We start from the raw sequence: 20480 nt of genomic DNA, 5'->3' as shown, positions 1-20480 counted from the left end.
GTCCCTCCCCGCAGCCGCCCCCGAGGCGCCGGGGCCGCTCCCTCCTGCGCTCCCGCGCGCGGCTCCGGGAGGACGCTCGGGGAGGGTCGGCAGCCGGAGGACAGGGCTTCCCGCCGCGGCTGTGGGTCCCGCGATGGGGACAGAAAGGTCGTGGGTGCGGGCGGTTCACACGGCAGCGGAGCGTCCTGCGCGCCGGACGAGCCGCGGGCGGGGGCACCTGGTCGGGCGGCGCAGGGCGGTGGGGCGCGCCCCTCTCCAGCCCTCGCCTGCGGCGGCCCGCGACCCGGGTGTAACCCGCGGCGGAGACGTGCGGGAGCAGCGGAGCATCGAGCACACGCGCCCCGCGGGCCCCCCAAGTCCGGGGTCGGGGAGCGCCCGGCTGTCCGCGTCGTCCCTTGCCGCCCGCGAGGCCCGAGAAGGGTCCGGGAAAGAGGCTGCTGCCGCGGAGCCGGCTGGGCTCGTCGGCCGGGGGGCCGGGACACCGGGGACTGTGAACCTGCAGCTCGGTCCGCGGCAGGAAATCGGGAAACAGTGTGGGGAGGTTCCGGCGGGCGGGTTTCTTGTCTGTGTTTCCCCAAACGCCCCGCGCTCCCCTGAGTTGTGAGCCCTGGGCCGGGGCAGCGAGGAGCCGCCGAGACCGCGGTCTGGGGCAGTGCCCTCCGGTCAGGCTCCGGGAAGGGCGCGCAAACCTTACATCCCCGGCCTGGGCTCGCCGTCCTGCTCCCGTGTGGCCCCCGCGGTCTCCAGCTCGGCAGGAGGCTGCAGGAGGAACGGCCATGACGCTGCGCTAGTGCTTTCTGTGTTCTGCGGGGTCCGTGGTAGGCCCTACCGTTACCTCCACTTAATGAAGAATAAGCTTGACTTCCAGGAGTCAGATATCAAATTCGAACCCAGCAGTAGGACTCCAGGATTCACATTATATCACTTATGCACGCTTTAAAAACCTTTCTCCGACACTAAATTTGAGAAGGATTAAAAGATTTAAAATTTTTAGAAGTCTTCAAAGTTTGGAGCGCCTGGGTGGCTCCGTTGGTTAAGCGATTAGGTGGCTGCCTCTGGCCCAGGTCATGATCCCAGGGTCCTGGGATGGAGCCCCACTAGGGGGAGTCTGCTTCTCTCTCTGCCCCTACGCCTGCTCTGGCACTCTCTCTGGCTCTTTCTCAAATAAATAAATCAAATCTTAAAAAAACAAAGTGGTCTTAAAAGTTCAAAAATAAAATATAACTGAATTGCTTTTAATCTGAAAGTAAAATTGGAACAAAGGACAAAATTACAAAGGAAAAATGAGACTATAGAATTAATAATTTCTTTTATCAGAAAAACCCATTAAATTGAAAGATGAGTAAAAACCACCAAAAATTTGCAATATCTACAAGATAGGAGAGTAATTTTTTTTGAGAGTAACATTTTTTTAAACAGATCGTATGAAGAAAGTATAAATATCCTCGTAAAAAATGGACAAAAATGTAAATTAGTTAAGTCATGAAAGAAAAATGTAAATGGCCAAACATACTTTTACGGAAAGTGAAAACTTAAAAAGCTAATACACGGTCGAGTTGACTGAGAATAGAAGCTAGTGATTTAGGCCAGGGACCCTTGAGGCAGGATGTGTGGCAAAAGACCAAACTCAGTACTGAGAAGGACATAAATTGCTTCAGTGTTTCTGGAGGGCAGTTTGGCCAAATGCAGTAAAAGCCTCAAAAATGTTCACACCCTTTGACTCAAAAACTGCATTTCTGGGAATTCATAGTAGAGGAATTGACAAATGTTTTCTGTAAAAGCCCAAATAGTGAATACTTTAGGCTTTGCAAGCCACATGTGTCTCTGTTGCTTTTCTTCTTTGTGTATGTGCTTTTGTTTTTAAAACCCTGTAAAAATATGAGAACTGTAAGCTTGAGGGCTGTAGAAAAACAGGCTGTGGCCTGAAATTGGCATGAGGATAGTGATGTGTGCAGGGTAGACTATAAGAAAGCTCATCACCGTGTATTTGGTAATAGTCAAAAGAGAAAGCACACTAAATGAGGATAGAAATCAGTTGTAACCAGACAAGTATTTTAAAAGTTTAAAGTCTTTTAAAAAGTGGCAGAATGGTATTTTATTGCATGAGATAGTGCTCCTGACTTATTACAGGAAAAATTCAATAAAGAAAACCATGTCTATGTCATCATCCCGAATACAACATACTTCTGTGTCTGTGTGTAGAGAAAAAGATCCAGAAAGATGTAAACACACTGAGATGTTGATAGTGGTGTTGGGGTAGGGGTGAGATTGTAGATGTTTGGTTTTCTGATATGTGTGTGTTTCCTGTAGTGGATATGTATTCTTTTGGAATAAGCAAAAATATAAGAAACTTCACATAGGCAACAAGAAAGCACCTTAGCTGTCAAACTGAGAAAATCCACCCAGAATTCAATCCCCCAGATGGAGCCGTTTGCCGTCTCTTCTGTGCTCCTTGAATGCATAATGGTCTTTTGAGTACCATTATTTTCTTCGTTAGGGAATGGCTAATACCATTAAGTTAAGCATTGCTTTATGATCGGATCAGGGTTCCCAACACCTCACCATTGTAAGTGCGCTGGTTATTTTCTACCAGCTCCCTGCTAGATCCGTTTTCCACCCTTCTCTGCTGGATTCTTGTCTCTGCAGGCAGAGCTTTTTCTCTGGGCTCTTTTGCCAGCTAGCTTCCAGGTAAGAGTGACCACTGGGTGATACCAAAAATAGGTTGGAGGGTAGAAAGGAAAAAAACTGGGGTATTTATTCTGACCTCTTTTCTCCATTTGGACCTCTGAGGCAAGGCAGCTTCCCCTTCACTGCTCTGCTGATTTGATCTCCTCCCCTGATCCCATCAGTCCTAGTGGTGGTAACAGCTTCTTGTGTTGCAAGAGCCTGGGTACCTTCGGGTCTTTTACCACCTCCATGTCGTGTTACATCCCTTCACCCTACCCTAAACCTAACCCAGAACTTCTGTAAATAGTCCCTTCCATAAAATCTCTTCTGTTGAGACATCTGAGTGGAAGTCGGCTCTTGTTAGGACAGACCGATCACATTAGGGAAGGCTGGTGAACTCTTAGTACACAAATCTTTTATTTCTTAAGAGACAGGCCTAGATATTCTCAGATTTTATATCTGAGATTTGGACTATTTGCAAGGTAATTATAGAAAGATTTACAAGTTTCCTAAAGCAGGAATTTAAATGACTGTGAGGCCGGTGTTGGGGGAATGTGACACTTTGACCGTTGTTCCTACTTCTCCAGTAGTTTTTGAGAAGTAACAGTGCATTGCATTTTATTGAAGTCAAATAGTATAGTATAGTGGTCTTCAAACTTTTATGTTTTCAGTGGAATCTTTAAGGAAATATTCTTATATTGCCTCCAACATATAAACTATTTGACTTTTAGGATTTAAGTTTTTACTAATCTGTAAATTATTTTGAAAGCTCTAAGTTGATTCTTCATCCCACCCCCCCCAAATATCTAGCCAATTTTCCTGACACCATTCTTGAGCAAACATCCATTTCCCACAAATGTGTGATGGCCAATGTATACATTAAGCTGTTTTGTGCACTAGGCCATATTTCTGAACCTTCTATTTTCTTTCTTTCATTCTCTTCTGGATTACTGTGCCAATGGCGTAGCTTCTTAATAAAATAGAGTAACTGCCAAAATTCACCTTTTCAAAATATTCTAAATATTCTAAATAAACACCTTCAGATGAAATTATTGACTTTTTTCTGGTTAGAAAATGAATGCATTATGAAGAAATGTTTGTGGAAACTCAAAAAATATGAAAAAATGGAAAGAAGGAAACAAAACCCACCCCCAATACTATAACATCAGCATTTTAGAGTAGGTTTCATCTTCTCTCTGCATTTTACGAATATTACCAAACATATTGTTTTGTGAACTATTGTTTAATCATCATATATGAGTGTTTCACTGTATCATTAATATGCTTTATATCTTTTTGAAATATTTTTTTAAATTTTTTTATTTATTTGAGAGAGAGAGAGGGAGCACAAGCAGGGGGAGGGCAGAGGGAGAGGAAGAAGCAGACTCTCCGCCGAGCAGAGAGCCCGATGTGGGGCTTGATCCCAGGACCCTGAGATCATGATCTGAGCTGAAGGCAGATGCTTAACCCACTGAGCCACCCATGTGCCCCTGAAATACGATTTTTAATGGCGCATTAACCAAGGTCTCTCAAATAAAGGTTAGCAGTAGCAGTGGCCGCAGGCAGCTCTCACAGCCTTTCTAGACCTGCTCAGTTCCTTACTCAGGTATATCAAACTAGCATGGAAAGTCACCAGTTACTCTCGCGTACATCAACATCGCATGCCTGCCACCGCCACGACTCTCAACCAGCAACCTGCTGCTGCACACTTGGCTTTGACTGTCGTTCACTGGATTTTAGTGAGTCATGCAGCGTTTGCCATCCATGTAGCCTCTGTCAGGCATGTGTAAAGATGACTTAACTCTAGGCTATCATGTACGTAACAAATAGGGAAAATGGAGGTTACCCGCACAAGGAATAGATTTGAATAGATTTAGTTGCAAAAAATTCCTAGCACCATATTGTGCAATCTCATTTCTGTGTTCCTTTTAAATCATTAACTAGTATGAATGGTTTATGCTTGTCTTAGAAAAGACCGAATGACCCTTGTGAAAACAAAGCATATCTATGTGCTTTTTTTTTTTTTTTAGATTTGAGGTAGAAATCCCTAACATTTGTGATAGAATGTTACAACTTTTTGCGTTTTCCTTCAGTTACAGTGCAGATTTGCTGAAGTACATAAACTAAGGGGAACTGGATATGGTATTAAGGGCTAAAAGTGGCTGAGGTATCAGAAGCAAAGGATAAATTTTTAGAACAATCACACAGGTATATTTACAGGAGGTTTCCAATGCTGGGCATGTAGGCTTCTGCCTAACAAAATTTTTGGGGCTTAGGTATTCATCTTGTTTCTATCACTACACACACACACACACACACACACACACACACACACACACACACAGTGTCTATATGTTCATAAAATGGGAATTATATGCATTCCCACTTACTTCCCACAGACATGTTGCTAGACGTAGAATAGAGTAATTGCCATAGCCTTGAAGTATATGGATCCTTAGGATCTCAGCTCTCCTCTATCTCAGTTAACACTGGATTAAATTAAATTAAATGCTGGACTCTGAGAGCCAAAAGTTCAGGGAAGGGACACTGGAGGGCCTTCCCCTGGTCTTCATTTGAACATTCCTTAGTAAACTGCCCAGCCCAGCCCTCCTGATTAGGTGCAGAGTGTTCTGCTGTTCAGGACAAAGGTTACCTGCTAGAGCACGCACACCATCAATGAGTCATTTCCTCCAATTCTTCAACTTTCCTGGATATTTTCTTGTTTTCTTAGCTATTCAGAGAAAACCTAAAATCAACTTATTGTTGGATCCTCTGTGATACTTTTGAGTTTGTACGATCATTTAATTGCATAGTTTAGTATCTCAGAATATTTACATCCAGATTGCTTATTCCTTTTGTGAACTTTGCTTTGGAATAAGTTTGCCTAGCTTTTTTTTTTAGAAGTGTTAACAATTTCATAATCTATATTTTGAACATTATGTGACAAGGATAATTATGAAATTCATTTCCCAGGGAATAGGACAGAATTTCATAGGGAATAGGGAAGGATCTTTTAATGTCTTAGGCATTCCATAACAGAACTTTAAAAGGCTCCTTTAAAATGTCACACCCAGAATCAAGTTCTTTTCCTAAGCCGCACCCATATTATCTCCTCCATACATCATATTACCAAATCGTTCTGGTAAAAAGTTAAGCCAAAAGAAGTCTGGAAAGACAAGAGGAGACAAGAAATGGATTTCTCATATGCTGATTTGGACTGTTTTTAATTTGTTTAGTAATTTCCTTCTCTGATGTTTAAGTGCCTCATTATTTAGGTAATATTTGGAGACCTATGTTTGGGCAGATGGGACTGTGCTATGACTCTTAATACCTTACAACTGAAAAATAATCCTAGCTTTTAAAATGCCTTCACAAATATTAAATCTGACCCTAAATGATTTTCACAACTGTTTTTATAGAATGTACCGACACTGAAAAGTTTGCTTATTGTGACTAATCTTGAGTTTCCACAAAAGAAATGCTATAAATGAAATAAAACCTTGGAAAATTAGAAAGAACCTACACTTGTCTCCTTTTTTTTTTTTTTTTTTGTAAATATATTTCACAGTTTCTTTCTTCATGCAGATTTCCCCCCTCTTTTTCCACAAGAAAAGTTAAATATATTACCTGGCAAATACAGTCAAATTTATCTTGGAAATAATAGTAAATGCAGTTCAGCAGATACCTCCGTAAGGACCAATGAGTTAAGTGAAAGGTAGAGACCATTTCTTGACACCAAGATGAGGAAAAGGAAGCGAATTCCCAGCCACCAGGCACTTCTCCACGCCATTTCTGGCTTCGTATTCCCCAGCCTTTCCCATGAGTGTGGACATAATGTCCTCAACACACTCCGGAGTCTGGGAGCAGGTCAGCGTACAGCAGCAGCTGTCTTTAAGTTGTCCTGAAGTCACAAGTTAAAACTTAAAAAAAAAGAGAGAGAGAGAGAGAGAGAGAAATCTTTGATGTTACCATTTACCATCAGTCTTGGATAAGCCGCTAATTATTTCCTACTTCATCCACTCTGAATCTTAAAAACACATACCAAATATTGCTGTCTTGCCTTCCACCATCCATTTGCTCTAAGCAACTCTTTTGCTCCTAAATATAGGCAGAAATTTCACAAATTTCCATTGATTTCACCACCATATCATGGGATGAGTTATTCTTGTTTTTTTGATTTAGGATTTGGAGGAAAGAGGCCTCAAGGAGGGTTTTTGAACATTGTAGCTGCGTGGAAGAAATACTGATAATTACAGCTTTCTTTCCTTTGCTTTTAGGGAAAGTGAATATAGTATTAAGAATATAGACAGTCTCACCAATTGAGCATCAGAACAGTATAAAAGTAACTCTGAGAAGGACTCAAGGCTTTCCTGTATGAGTGGAAAAACATATTATTTTGACATTCATTTGATTTCATTTCTCCTCCCCAAAAGAGATAGCAGATATTAGGGAACCTAATGTTCATCAGAAGAAAGTCTATGCATACTTTCAAACAAATTTCAACTAACTTACATTTTTGTAACTATTATTGCTACGTATGCATACATACAAACTGTTTTAGGGAAACCCAGAAGAGTTTAAAGGCCATTATTGTTACAAAAGATCTTCCTGATTACACAGTTCTCTGTGGGACTTGCTAACAGCACAGAATTTGTAACCCAGCTTGCCAAACTTGGTAGGACGGATCACTTTACTCATTTACTCATTTGAGGAGGTAATTTTAAATATATACTGCTAAACTGAAGTTCTCAAGACCACACCTATGTAATGTACATATTTTTGAATAATGAAGATAATTTGACATTGCATATGAGGAATATGCCAGGTATTACAAATATACAAATAAACATTGTACTATTACTGTGTATCAAGGCTCATGTTTTTTACAGTCTTTACAATGTTAGTGTTACATCTAATGTTGTGTATGTGTTATGTATGTATTTTTTAAAAAGATTTCATTTATTTTTTTGACAGAGAGAGACACTGCGAGAGAGGGAACACAGGCAGAGGGAATGGGAGAGGAAGGCCTCCCGCTGGGCGGGGAGCCCGATGTTGAGCTCGATCCCAGTACTCTGGGACCATGACCTGAGTCGGAGGCAGCCGCTTAGCAAACTGAGCCACCCAGGTGCCCCATTATGTATGTATTTTTAATGAGAGATACAATTTGACATGCAGTATATCATAAGAAAAGTATTAAAGCTTTTTTGTTATTTAATTCTCTCTTTTTTTTTAGTCAAATGCAGTAGTGAAAAGGGGGCGAAGAGTAGAATAAGGAGATCACTTTGTAATTTGGCTATAAACAGTCAACCGAGATAACTCACTAGCTTCGGACCAGCCATATTTCTAAGAATTTTATTTGGAGAGACCATTTTATGGGAAAAACATAAGTCTTTCGGTTTTTTTGTTTTGTTTTTTAGCCTTTCAGTCTTTTTTGATGTGGTACATTCACCACCTGGGGGCAACTCCCTAGAAATTCAGTGCATGTGGTAAAGAGAAAACTTGTCTGAAAAATATTTTGAGAATGACTTATGAAGAAAAATATGGTAGGTTTTATGCAGTATTTGTTATTTCCTTAAAACCACTTTTTAAAAAAATAAGACAACCGTTCTCATGAGAAACAACAGAAAATATAAATAATTATAGAAAAGTACTGAGTCACGCATATTTTCACCACTTAAGGAAAACCGCTGTTAACAGTTGGGGCAGATATTCTTGTAGAATGTTTCTGTGACATTTTTTTTTCTTACAAGAACCATTTTTATCTTTAAATGTTTCTATTTTATTAATGGTCCTATCTTTATCGGCTGCTCTTTGAATCATTACTCTGGGCAGGGAGATCGGTTGATGATCTGAGAAATAAGCCATCCTTCCCTGCCAAACCCACATGATCTTGAAAGCCGCAAACATCCCCAGTACTCAAATAGATGATTAAGCCCCATAGCCCCTTGATCTAAGGTGGCACATTCATGGGTCAGAAAAGTTAAGGTTTGGCTAATCAGATTGCTCTGCTTAGTTCAGAAAACGAGAAACAGATTGGCTACTTGGCAAATACGATGAAAGCAAAAGGAATATGTAAATCAATAGCTATTAAAAGCCATATTGTGAGATGATGTCATGAAATGCAGTTGGGACCAGACAAGCCAGGGCACATCGAAACTTCGTGCAAGTCCGGCAAGTATGAAGGTGCAGAAAAGACAGAGGGCGGGGCGTGGGGAACCAGAAATGTTTTCTCCACCAGCTGTACTTCAAGGTGATTCTGACGGAACTAAAATCCGATTGATTATGTCGTATTTCTGCTTAAATACCCTTTAAAGGTGGATTCATGAGCCCTTCGTGATCTGATCCCACCCTACCTCTCTGGTGCCACTATCAGGATGCCAGAGTCACAGGCTCTGTTCGATCCATGCAGAGTGTTCCCCTGTCTCAAGCAGCCGCTTCTCCTGAGAAGCCTTCTCTGGCTTCTAGATGATCACAGGTGGCCCTACTGTGGGCTTCCACAGCACCGTGTAGCCTCCAAGGCTGCAGGGTCCAGCACCTACCATTGTACCTGGATCGTAACAGGCCCTCAATGACTGCACAAGTCTGCATGAGATTGCATGTGGCCAAGAAAAGGGAGATAGAGAAAAAAGGGCCCCCAGATGCAGTCCCACTTCTGAGATTTTTTCTGATCCAGCTTTGGCCTACATGGTCCTTGCAGTAAGTGCATTGCAATGCGTATAGTCCAGTCCTCTTTGTTGGCGGGGGACGCAATGAGTATCACAAACATACAAAAGGCCAAGGGTAATATTCAAAACCCTGAGCAGCTCCGGTGCACTGCAGTGCTGTGAGAGCAGCCCTGGGGTTAGCCTGCGCAGGTGGTCTCAACAAGGGACATGCAGCCTGGTGGGCATCCAGGCATTTGCCTTCTGGGACACAAGCACTATTATCTTCCCTGAAAGGACTTGGTTCACTATGAACACGTGGCAGTGTGGTCTAGTGTGGACAGCTGTGGCCTGCTGGCTGGCAGGTGTTAGGTTGGTTTTCTCAGTGGTGCCCACCCGGGGTTCTTGGGGCCAGATTGCCCAGATTCGCTGACATGGGCCATGGGTATTTATTGATTGGTTTAGAAGTATTTCAATGTCCTAACAATCACATGGCTATACTGATGTTTATTTACTGAATATTAGCCTTGCAGAGGGCTTATTTAACTTGCACTGGGCCCTGAGCAAGAGGAAAGGGAAGGCATCCAGATTGCCTTACTCCTTACTTACTTACACCTTGGGTGTCTCCAAAACTCTGGGGTCTGTGAGGCCACTCATCCTGCCTATAGTTCAAGGGAGAAAATGGTAACTACCTTACGAGAACTGTTCTTGGGTCACAGGCTCTACTGTATCTCATACTGTTCACCTTGTTACATGTAAGAGAGCATACTGATACCCTTTGGGCATCAAAAAGTTGAGATCGACATTATTATTGGATCAAGATCTGTTTTCTGCACTGCTTGTTAGTAATAGCTGAGCAATGCCTTGCTTCTTGGCCTCCAATTGTGTGACTCGACTCCTTTTGTTTGGGAAGACACCTGAGACTCTGTGCAGGTGGTCTATGTTCTAGGCATCCTGCAGTCGGTGCTGGCCAAAGGGGTACACTGAGACAACCACACTTACACAGCCTTGGGTTGGGATCAGTGATATTGTTCTAGGTCAGGGGCTTGGCAAAAAACAAAAATGAAACAAAAATAGCATTGGCTCAAAACACTCTTCCCACAAAAGGCCACTTTTCAAAATTTTGGGAGGTTCAGCAATGAAAAGAAGGTGAAATGAGTGGGTGTTAGTATTTTTCCACGAGGTCTGATAGAGAGGGATAGAGGTTGAGCCTTAAAACCTTCCTACCTATCTCATTGGCAACGAAGTAGGGTAGATCTGACCCAACAGCACTGCCTCAGCCTGGTTAGAGTTCAGAAAAGGCACAGCTGCAGAGGCCGTTGTAGAAGTGGGCTATCGGGACAGTACGAGTGAGCAGCTCATTTCTGGCATTGGAAGACGTCTTTTCTAGTGGGGGAGTTCCGCGGTGAGGGTTGGTGTTTGGCCGTCTGAGGGACCTCAACCCAACAGTGGTGACCTTTTGGCAAGCTTTTCAGAGCCTTTCCTAGATGACCAATCATTGATTTCTAACAGGAAAAAGGAGGGGTCATGTCCCTCCCGTTCAGTCCTGGTGTTGGCTTCTGGATAATCTTTCACATGTTGTGAGTACTTAATTCATCTGCGAGGAGCATCTGTGTTTTGATAAATAAATTTTACAACCTTATTTTTCCATACTAGTGCCAGGTTTACACTGATCAAAATACACACAGTTATTTGTTTGCAAAATCTCTTTCCTAATTAGTTAATTAGTGTATCAGATTTATATGGCTGTTCATCATGTTCCCAACAGTAGGTTTTTGAAGAATTCAGACAACCTAGAAGATACAGTTTCTATCCTGAAGGAATGTATAATTTGAGAGAGAAAATTAGCATTCAACAAATAAGTAAGCAAGAAATGAGTCATCAACTACGATGCTGATTAGAAGTATAACTCAAATCCAGGAAAAATAAAAAAAGCCCAGTACAGGTTAGAAAAAGAGACTACTGCAGGAAGATAAGACTCAAGACAGGTCTTCAGGATGGAAAACTTTTAGAAGAGGATAAAAGAAGAACAGCTTTCCTGGCCTGTGGAATCACATGAGCCCAGGCACAGAGGCAGGAAATCAACACTATGGCCTTGGAGACATCCAGAAGAGATTATGACAGGAATGAAGAGGGCAGATTACACGGGAAATGAATTTGGATAGTTGGGCGGATTCTTGTTTCTGTTGCCTCAAAGGTCAGTCAGTTTGAACTCAATGTTATAGACCATCACTGTTCACTAATAATGCCACACATGTAATTGAAAACTTTTTAGGCCACACTAAAAATGTAGAAAGAAACAGGTGAAGTTCATTTTAATAATATATTTTCCCTAATCCAATATGTCTGGAATATTACCATTTTGACATGTAACCAATATTAAAAATGTTTTATACCCCTCCAGTTACTAAATTTAAATCAAGGAAAAATCGAGTTCCTCAGTGGCATGGACCACAGTTCAAGTGTTCAGTGTCACATGTGTCCAGTATCAGACTACATAGCTAGAGACAATTGTGAGATGACTTAGCAGCTGAAAAATAAGCCAAAGATACATGGTACAGGGAGGATTTGTCATCAGTGAAACGCACAGTGAATTGAGGGGTGTGATGCTTGTGGGAGAAGAGAGAAGTTAGATCTGAATGTTTCACATGGGTACCAGAATGGTGGCACTGGGGTGTTAAGAGGATAGGGCAAATCTGAGAAATGCTTCTAAGAAATAGTTGATGACTGGCTGGGAATGAGAAAAGAAAATACAAATTCGAGAGTAGTAACCAGCTTCCAAACAGGTCTCAATGAGCCCAGCCGCCTAGTATTCTCGCCCTGCTGCAGTCCCCTCCCCCACTGTACCAGGTGTGGTACGTGTGACCAACAGAATGAGGAGGTAGTGATGGTAGGTCACTTCCAAGATTGGGTTATGAAAGATACTATGGCTTCTCTTGAGTGGTTCTCTCTCTTGGATCACACACTCTGGAGACACAGAGCCACTACACTATGACAGCTCCGTGGAGAGGACCACGTGGCGAGGAGCTGAAGCTTGCTAACGAGCTCATGAGTGGGTCTGGAAAGGGGTCCTCCTGCCCCGTTCAGATGACTGCAGTCCCAGCAAATACCAGGACTGCAACCTCAGGAGACACTCAGTCACAACCACTTCTCAGCCTCTCTCTGATTTCCACGTTTCAGAATCTGAGAGAGATAATGAATGTTTGTTATTTTAAGTTGCTGAATCTTGGGGCAATTTGTAACAGCATTAGATGATGACTACATCAAACAACAATAAAAAGATAACCTCATTTAAAATGGGCAAAAGAGTTGAATAACCACTTTACCAAAGCAGATAATGAACACACAAAAAGATGCTCAATATTATTAGACACCAGGGAAATGCAAATTAAAACCACAGTGAGCTAACACACACGTCAGCAGGCTAAGATTAAAGACAGACAGCACAAAATGTTGATGAGGATGTGGAGCGACCAGAATTCTTTGATTTTAAAACTAGGATATGGTTCACATACCATACAGTTCACCCATTTAAAGTACACAATTCAATGGTTTTTAGTATAGAGCAACCATCACCAGAATACATTAAAAAATATTTGTATTACTCCAGAAAGAAACCCAGTACCTCCTAGCTGGCATCCTCCAGCTGTTCTACCACCCCTTCTAGACCCTAGTCTACTTTCTGTCTCTACGCATTTGCTTATTCCGGACACTCATATTAACAAACTTGTACAATATGTGGTCGTTTGTCCTTGGTTCCTTTCACTTAGCACAGCATTTTCAGGGTTCATCTATGTTGTAGCACATCATGACCTGAGCCTAAGGCAAATGTTAACTGACAGAGCCACCCAGGTGCCCCAGATATATTACTTTTTAAAAATCCATCAGTTGATACACATTTGAATTGTTTCCACTCTTTGGTTATTATGAGTAGCTGTAAACATTTCCTTTGGGTATACACATAGGAGTGGGATTACTAGGCCAAAGGTCACTCTATATTTAACCAATTGAGGGATTGCCAGATTTTTTCCAAAATGGCCATAAAATTTTACATTCCCACCAACCATGTATGAAGACTCCCATTTCTCTATATCTTCCCCAACACTTGTTATTTTCTGTCTTTTTGATTATAACCATCTTAGTGGGTATGAAGTCATTATCTCATTATGGTTTTGATTTGTACTTCCTTGTTGGCTAATCATGTTGAGAATCTTTTCATATGATTATTGATCACTGGTAGATCTTCTTTGGAGAACTGCCTATTCAGATTCATTGCTCACTTTGGAATGATTTTTTATTGTTTTTTTTTTTTAAGATTTTATTTATTTATTTGACAGAGAGAGATCACAAGTAGATGGAGAGGCAGGCAGAGAGAGAGAGAGAGAGAGGAGGAAGCAGGCTCCCCACTGAGCAGAGAGCCTGATGTGGGACTCGATCCCAGGACCCTGAGATCATGACCTGAGCTGAAGGCAGCAGCTTAACCCACTGAGCCACCCAGGCGCTCTGGAATGATTTTTTAAATTATTATTAAGTTGTAACAGTTCTTTATATATTCTAGCTACAAAATCTGTATTAAATATATCATTTGGAATTTTTTTTCCTATTCTGTGGGCTGTCTGCAACTAGAATTCTTAGTCCAAAATGATATGAACACTTTTGAAAAACATCTTGGATTATGTAATTTGCCTAAGGTCACAAAACTATTAGCATGCTAGGGACAGGACATGACTGACTACATAATCTGTAGACCCTCCTACAGCGAAAAGAAAATGTGAGACATCTTGTTAAAAAAACTGTTAAAAGTAGGACATTAAACCAAGCACAGGGCCTTTCTAAGCATGGGGCTTTGTGAGGTGCAGGTCGCATGTACATGACGCTTCAGGAGCAGGGAAGGTTTGAATCTTGGGTTAACAGGAAAGCTCATGCTTTCCAATAAACGTACTGGGTTGAATGATCTGTTCATTTTTGGGGCACATTGAATGAGACACAATGGCCATGTCAGATGCTGATATCAGATATTGATGTTCCAGAGCAGGTTAAAAACTGAATTACAGGTCAGGAGTTCCTTCTGTGATGCCCGTGTGTCTTCTGTTCAGTGGGCATTTGGTAATTATATTTGACCTAAGTAAGAAAAATAATTTTTCACAAAGTCTTGATAGTGTCTTCTTAAATGTTAACTAGCTAAGACTAATTCCTTTAACTTTCCTCCTTCTGAAATTCTTCACTGAATTCCTTTTTTCTGACTAATGTGTCAATACTTACGTGGTGATGAAATGTTTGGGGCTGGACATCTGGGTGTATTTGGATACAGAGAAACATTCTTCTGAATGGACTTAACAGTGAATCCTAATGGATTAGGTAACCTTTGATCTCATTTAAGAGTAGGCTACTTTCTGAATATAATTATGCTTTCACTGACAACAGTAACTTTCAGTTTTGTTGGTAAAGATGTGTCTATCACCTCTTAATAAGACAAATTTTGTCTGCCATTGAGGAAGAGTGGGGGATCTATAACTTTTCCAAAAAACTTGACATGTACCAGTCCTAATGTTAAAACTTCTGCTTGGTAAGGCTGGATGTCATAAACTACACCAGGATCCTATTATCAAGTGTGTATTTCATCTGATTCTCAAAGAAGAGAATACTAAATTTTTATTTTTCGTTAAAAAAAATCTTAAAATTCATGCAAAGTCTTTCATGTCAATGCCTGCTGGTCGGGCCCAGCCCAAGAGAGCCTCTAGGAAACAAAAAAGAATTTTTTTTTCTTTTTTAAAGATTTATTTATTTATTTGATAGAGGGGTGAGGGGCAGAGGGAGAATCATCAGAGCACCCCACACTGAGAGGGGAGCCCAACATGGGGCTGGAACCCTGATCCTGAGATCCCGATCCCAGCCAAAGCCGAGCAGAGTCCCATGGGTAACCCAATGAGCCGCCCCGGGCCCCTGCCAGGAGCCGCCTCTTTCCTCCCAGTCGTCCAGGCTCTGCTCCAGGCCGCTCTTTCCGCCCCGCCGCACCCCGCCTCCGCCTTCGCCTCAGCCCCGCCCCCTAACCAAGCCCCACCTCCATCCTCTTCCCCCCCCCCGCCCTCCACCCATTTCCGCCAGCAGCGGTTCTCGCCCCGCCCCTCAGCGTCGCGCCGCCGGCGAGGGGGCGGGGCGGAAAGCCCGTCGTGGGCCTCTCTGGCTACCTGGAGGACTCGTCCTCTGTGTCCCGCGGCGCAGGGCGGAGCCGGGCGGCGGTGGGCGGGTCTGACGGGAGACCACGCGAGATCGCGAGATGGCGAGATCCCGCGGGGCAACGCCCCCTGCCACCTTCCGCGCGCCGGTACCTGAGCAATGGGGTCGCCGACGTGTAGGCTCGTGTCCGGGTGAGCGAGCGAGGGGTCTAGCGCGGGCTCCCGAGCTGTCGCCGAAGGACAGAGGGTCGCGCGCCCGGGGGGACGGCCCGGCCTCGAAGTCCCCGGCGGCCGTCGGGAGCACGACTCGGACCCGAGCGCAGGCCCCGCCGCGCCCCGTCCCCCCGCTCCGGCGCTCCGTCGGCCACGCCCGCCCCGCCCCTTCCTTCGCGGCGCGGTGCGGCGTGGGGGCCGCGGGGCTTCGGCGTGCGGGGCGTCCGCGGCCGGTTCTGGGCGGCCCCGAGGCTCGCGTCTGCCGGCCGCCTGCGCTGGTCCGGGCTCGGGGGCTTCGCCGGCGCGGAGCGCGCAGGGCAGGGTCCGGTGGGCCGCTGTCCGCGTCGGGGCCGAGGTGGGCGTTCCCGTGTCGGGGACCAGGTCCTTCCCCGCAGGCGAGTGCGCGCCGGGTGAGGCGGTGCGTGGCCGCAGACCAGCCCCCGGCAGCGGGGAGCGAGGGGAGCCGGGTCGGCTTCCCGGTACCCCGAGGTCCGGTGTCCCCGCGCGTGCGAGGACTCTGCTGAGCCGCCTGGGACTCCTTCTGAACTCTGTGTCCCTGCGCGCTCTGGCTCTGTCCCATGTGCCTCCACTCATTCTTACCTGTCGCGGCGCCACTGCAGCTCCTGGGCATCCTGGGGAGCCGTCCCCGGTCAAGTACCGCCCGGAAGACAGCTCTCGGATTCATCTCGTCTTGATCTGTCCCGAGTGCGAGTCACCGCCTCCCGCACGGGTCGTGCGCTCCTCAGCTGCACCCAAGTGTAACCCGCACTCATCGGTGCTTTCAGCGTCTTGGAGTTAGTCTTCTAGATTTTTGAAGTTCTCTGACTTCCCCCGCACTCCCAGTCCTCCCAAGTGGGAAATCGGAGAGGAATCAGCGGGAAGGGTCCTACTGATTCCTCTCCGATTCCCCAGTTGTTCGTCTTGCAGAAACTTGATTCGTGGACTTCTGAGTCGAGTAGCTTCTGCCTGTGCGTGCCAGGTGGTCTTGCTAAAGTTCACTTCAGGGCCTGCCATCCTTTTGCTAAGAAGTTCTTAGAGGTGTTCTCCTACTTATGGAATTAAGTAAGAATTTCCTAGCCCGATTTCAAAGATTTGACCCGAATTTACTTCATGAATTCTGTAATACTTAGGGTTATATTCTAGCTTCTGGGAGTTCTAGACACTTCTCTCACCCTGTAGCCAACCTGGGCTACTTGCTACTGTTTCTTATCAAGACCCTTGAAGTCCCAAAAGAAAGCAGACAAGAAACAAATATTTAAACAAAGGTAATTCTTAGTTACAAACTCCCGATAAGTGCCTTGAGGGGAAAGTACAAGTATGAGAGATTTAGAAGTGAAAGAGAGGGTGTGGGAGGCTCTTCCAAGAGGTTGATCTTTTAAGTTGCCCATAGTACTCCTGGCTTTCTGCATCTGCTCTGCTCTGCGCAACTACATTGTTTCTGCTCTTGCTTCTTGAGCCGGCTCCTTTTCTTCTACATTGTTGTTTCCGGAGGCTCAATCTTTGATTCTGTTACATTTTGTTCTGTGTTAGGAGTCACAGACCCAAAGGCAGAGGCTAAGAAGGAAGCGTTGAGTGATGCTGGCTAGACATCAGCAGGGTGGGGACTAGTAGGGAACCTGTGAGTTAGAGAAAGTGCTCTGTCTCAAGGAGCTGGCTTCTCATCCTGGGCAGGCCTTGTTGCCATTGTAGAATGGAGACCCAAGCTTTCTGTAACTATTTTTTTTCTGGGAAACTGAATTTTTTGGTGAAATCTCTTGATTTTAAATGTCTAGTTTTAAAACACTGCTGACCAGACAAAACACATTAGTAGACCCGGGCAGCATTCAGGCCACTGGTTTTCAACTACAGCTCTCTCATTCCTCAAGGACGGGTGAGACGTCCTTACACCTCAGCGGTTATCTTTGTGCGTGACTTTGTGACCTAGCTTCAGTTCTGACTTCTCTTTCAAACTCCAGTCTCTCTACTTGCTGTTGAATGTTTCCATTTATGTCAATACAGTCTCAAGAAACTGAAAATGGACTTCATATTTCATTCTACAAACCAGCTCGTTTCCTTGCCAGCCTTTTCAGTACGTGTAGTCTCTTAGCTATCCTAGCTTGAACTCTTGTAATTGTTTTTAGCAAAATTTTTTTCCTTTCCGTTGAGTTTGAACTTCATAATATCTCCTAAGAAATCATTAGATGTAGAAATGTATTTTACATTTGTTTCAGGTTTAATTCATTGAACAGTTTTGAATTCAGTAGGTCTGGGGTGGGGCTGACAATTTGTGTTTCTGACCTGTGCCCCTGGGATGCTGATGGTGCTGGTCCAGGTACCACACTTTGAGAACAGCTGCTCCCAGCAGGCAAGTTGAGCACCACCTGGAGGAAGGAAGTCTGATGAAGTGATTCAGTAAATTAGCAGTAGCTGGAAGGTGCATGTCCCTGTCATGTCCACCAGATGGCAGTGCTGGAGCCACCAGGAAGGAAAGAGAAGACCTTCAATTCAGAATTATTTGGGGACTGAATAGTCAAATACTTTTTTGAGATGTTAAAGTTAATAGCAGATTTTAGATAACGGTTGAGTAGAAATTGGAACAAGTAAAATTAATGTGATTATATGGAGTCTGGTAAGGAACTTATTTGTACTTCGGTTTTTCTGTTTTGTAGCAATTGGTCCAGAGCTTTTGGGATCTTTAAAATTCTGTTCATGGTGCTGTGCACTTGCACTTTGTAGGTGTACATAAACTTTCTTTGAATGAGCTACAATTCTGTCTCGTGAGTGAAACTAGGACTTGAAGCTAGATTTGGGTTCTCTGTGCCACAGGTGGTGCTTAAACTGTTGATAAGACCTTGAACTGGCATTTGGGTACTGGTCTCATTAAGGAGTTCAGGGTTATTCTGGATCTAAAGAAATTAGTGCTTAAATTTTTCCTTCTTAATTCAGTTTTATCTTTTTGGAAGTTTTTAAGTTCAAAAAAATTTTTAAAATGGTGCTTCAGGGGGCGCCTGGGTGGCTCAGGGGGGTTAAAGCCTCTGCCTTCGGCTCGGGTCATGATCTTGGGGTCCTGGGATCGAACCCCGCATTGGGCTCTCTGCTCGTCAGGGAGCCTGCTTCCCCCTCTCTCTCTGTCTGCGCCTCTGCCTACTTGTGATCTCTGTCAAATAAATAAAAAAATAAAATCTTTAAAAAAAAGATGGTGCTTCAGGGTAAATATTGTTCAGATTTTAAAAGCCTATATGAAATCCCTATTTAGAAAATACCCCTAAATAAGCTAGTATCTGTCACTTCAGTTTAATTTTTTCATAAAATACTGATTTTTTAAAAAATTTTTTAAAAAATTATTTTATTTATTTGACAGACAGACAGATCCCAGGACCCTGGGATCATGACCCGAGCCAAAGGCAGAGGCCCAACCAACTGAGCCACCCAGGCGCCCCTAAAATACTGATTTTAATGGCAACTTTTTTGAATCATTTGGGGAAGCTTCAAACAAATGCTTAATTATGCCTGTGTCCCACCCCCAGACTTTGATTTAATTGGTCTTGGGTATGAACTGGGCTTTGGAATGTTTTACTGGAGTTTCCAGGTGATTCTAATGTGCAGACAAGTTGTGGAATTACTGGGCTAGAATAAGTATTTTACTTGTGGTAAGACAAATTCAAAATATGCTAGTCTAGAAATGTGAAGTGACAGATTTAAACAAATTAGTGTTTTCCCTTTTTTGGGGGGATAGTACTATTCAATTTAAAGGTAATATAAGAAGAAGGTAAAAAATTCTGGAGAGATGTATTACAAATATTTTTCATAAATTCAGTCACCTAAAATGTGGTTACAGTGGTGACAATGGGCATATTATGTTTTTTGTGGTTTTTTTTTTTTTTTTTAAAGATCTTACTTATTTGACAGAGAGAGATCAGAAGTAGGCAGAGCAGCAGGCAGAGAGAGAAGGGGAAGCAGGCTCCCCGCTGAGCAGAGAGCCCGATGTGGGGCTCCATCCCAGGCCCCTGAGATCATGACCCAAGCTGAAGGCAGAGGCTTAACCCACTGAGCCACCCAGGTGCCCCTTTTGTTTCGTTTTTAAAGATTTTATTTATTTATTTGACCGAGAGAGAGATCACAAGTAGGCAGAGAGGCAGACAGAGAGAGAGGAGGAAGCAGGCTCCTTGCTGAGCAGAGAGCCCGATGTAGGGCTCGATCCCAGAACCCTGGGATCATGACCTGAGCCAAAGGCAGAGGCTTTAACCCACTGAGCCACCCAGGCGCCCTATATTATGTTTTTTTAGTGCCTCAGCTAAACAGTTGCCCCTCAAAGCTCAAAGTATCCTTGAAAAATTAATGCGTTGATGATTTATAATTTCCCTCAGGTAGTATATGTATCAAACCCCATGCACAGTCCTTAATCATACTGCTGCTACAGATTTCCACCTTTGACCTTATTTCAAAAATCTTAAATTTCACTTCTTGATCCCACCTGGGATGGAGCCCAAAGCATCAAGCTTCCTGCTCAGTGGCGAGCCTGTTTCTCCCTCTCCTGCTGCCCCTGTTTGTGCTCTCATGCACTCTTTCTGTCGAATAAATACAATCTTAAAAAAGCTTGAAGCATAGGGGCGCCTGGGTGGCTCAGTGGGTTAAAGCCTCTGCCTTCGGCTCGGGTCATGATCCCAGGGTCTGGGATCAAGCCCCACATCGGGCTCTCTGCTCAGTAGGGAGCCTGCTTCCCCCTCTCTCTGTGCCTGCCTCTCTGCCTACTTGTGATCTCTCTCTGTCAAATAAATAAATAAATCTTTAAAAAAAAAAAAAG

At 43.9% G+C, this 20480-nt stretch overlaps 1 protein-coding gene and 1 pseudogene across 2 annotated transcripts in view; both read left to right on the top strand.

The window, feature by feature from the left end:
• The first annotated feature begins 15580 nt into the window (after positions 1-15580).
• The window catches only part of LOC111141560 (3-hydroxyisobutyryl-CoA hydrolase), a 99057-nt gene continuing 94157 nt past the window's right edge, over positions 15581-20480 (top strand). The window contains exon 1 of one of the 2 annotated variants that reach the window (XM_022494192.1): positions 15581-15676. In XM_022494192.1, the coding sequence (XP_022349900.1) occupies positions 15645-15676 (32 nt within the window). In that variant the 5' untranslated portion in view covers positions 15581-15644. The remainder of the gene's footprint in view (positions 15677-20480) is intronic. The other variant, XM_022494219.1, reaches the window with a different exon arrangement.
• LOC111143234 overlaps positions 18296-20480 on the top strand; it is a 3686-nt pseudogene continuing 1501 nt past the window's right edge.

This window comes from Enhydra lutris, unplaced genomic scaffold (assembly GCF_002288905.1).
Source record: "Enhydra lutris kenyoni isolate GAN:26980312 unplaced genomic scaffold, ASM228890v2 scaffoldscaffold1, whole genome shotgun sequence".
In the NCBI taxonomy this organism is placed as follows: domain Eukaryota; kingdom Metazoa; phylum Chordata; class Mammalia; order Carnivora; family Mustelidae; genus Enhydra; species Enhydra lutris.
The sequence above is the reverse complement of the archived record's forward strand: the minus strand, read 5'-3'. Positions and strand labels throughout refer to the sequence as shown.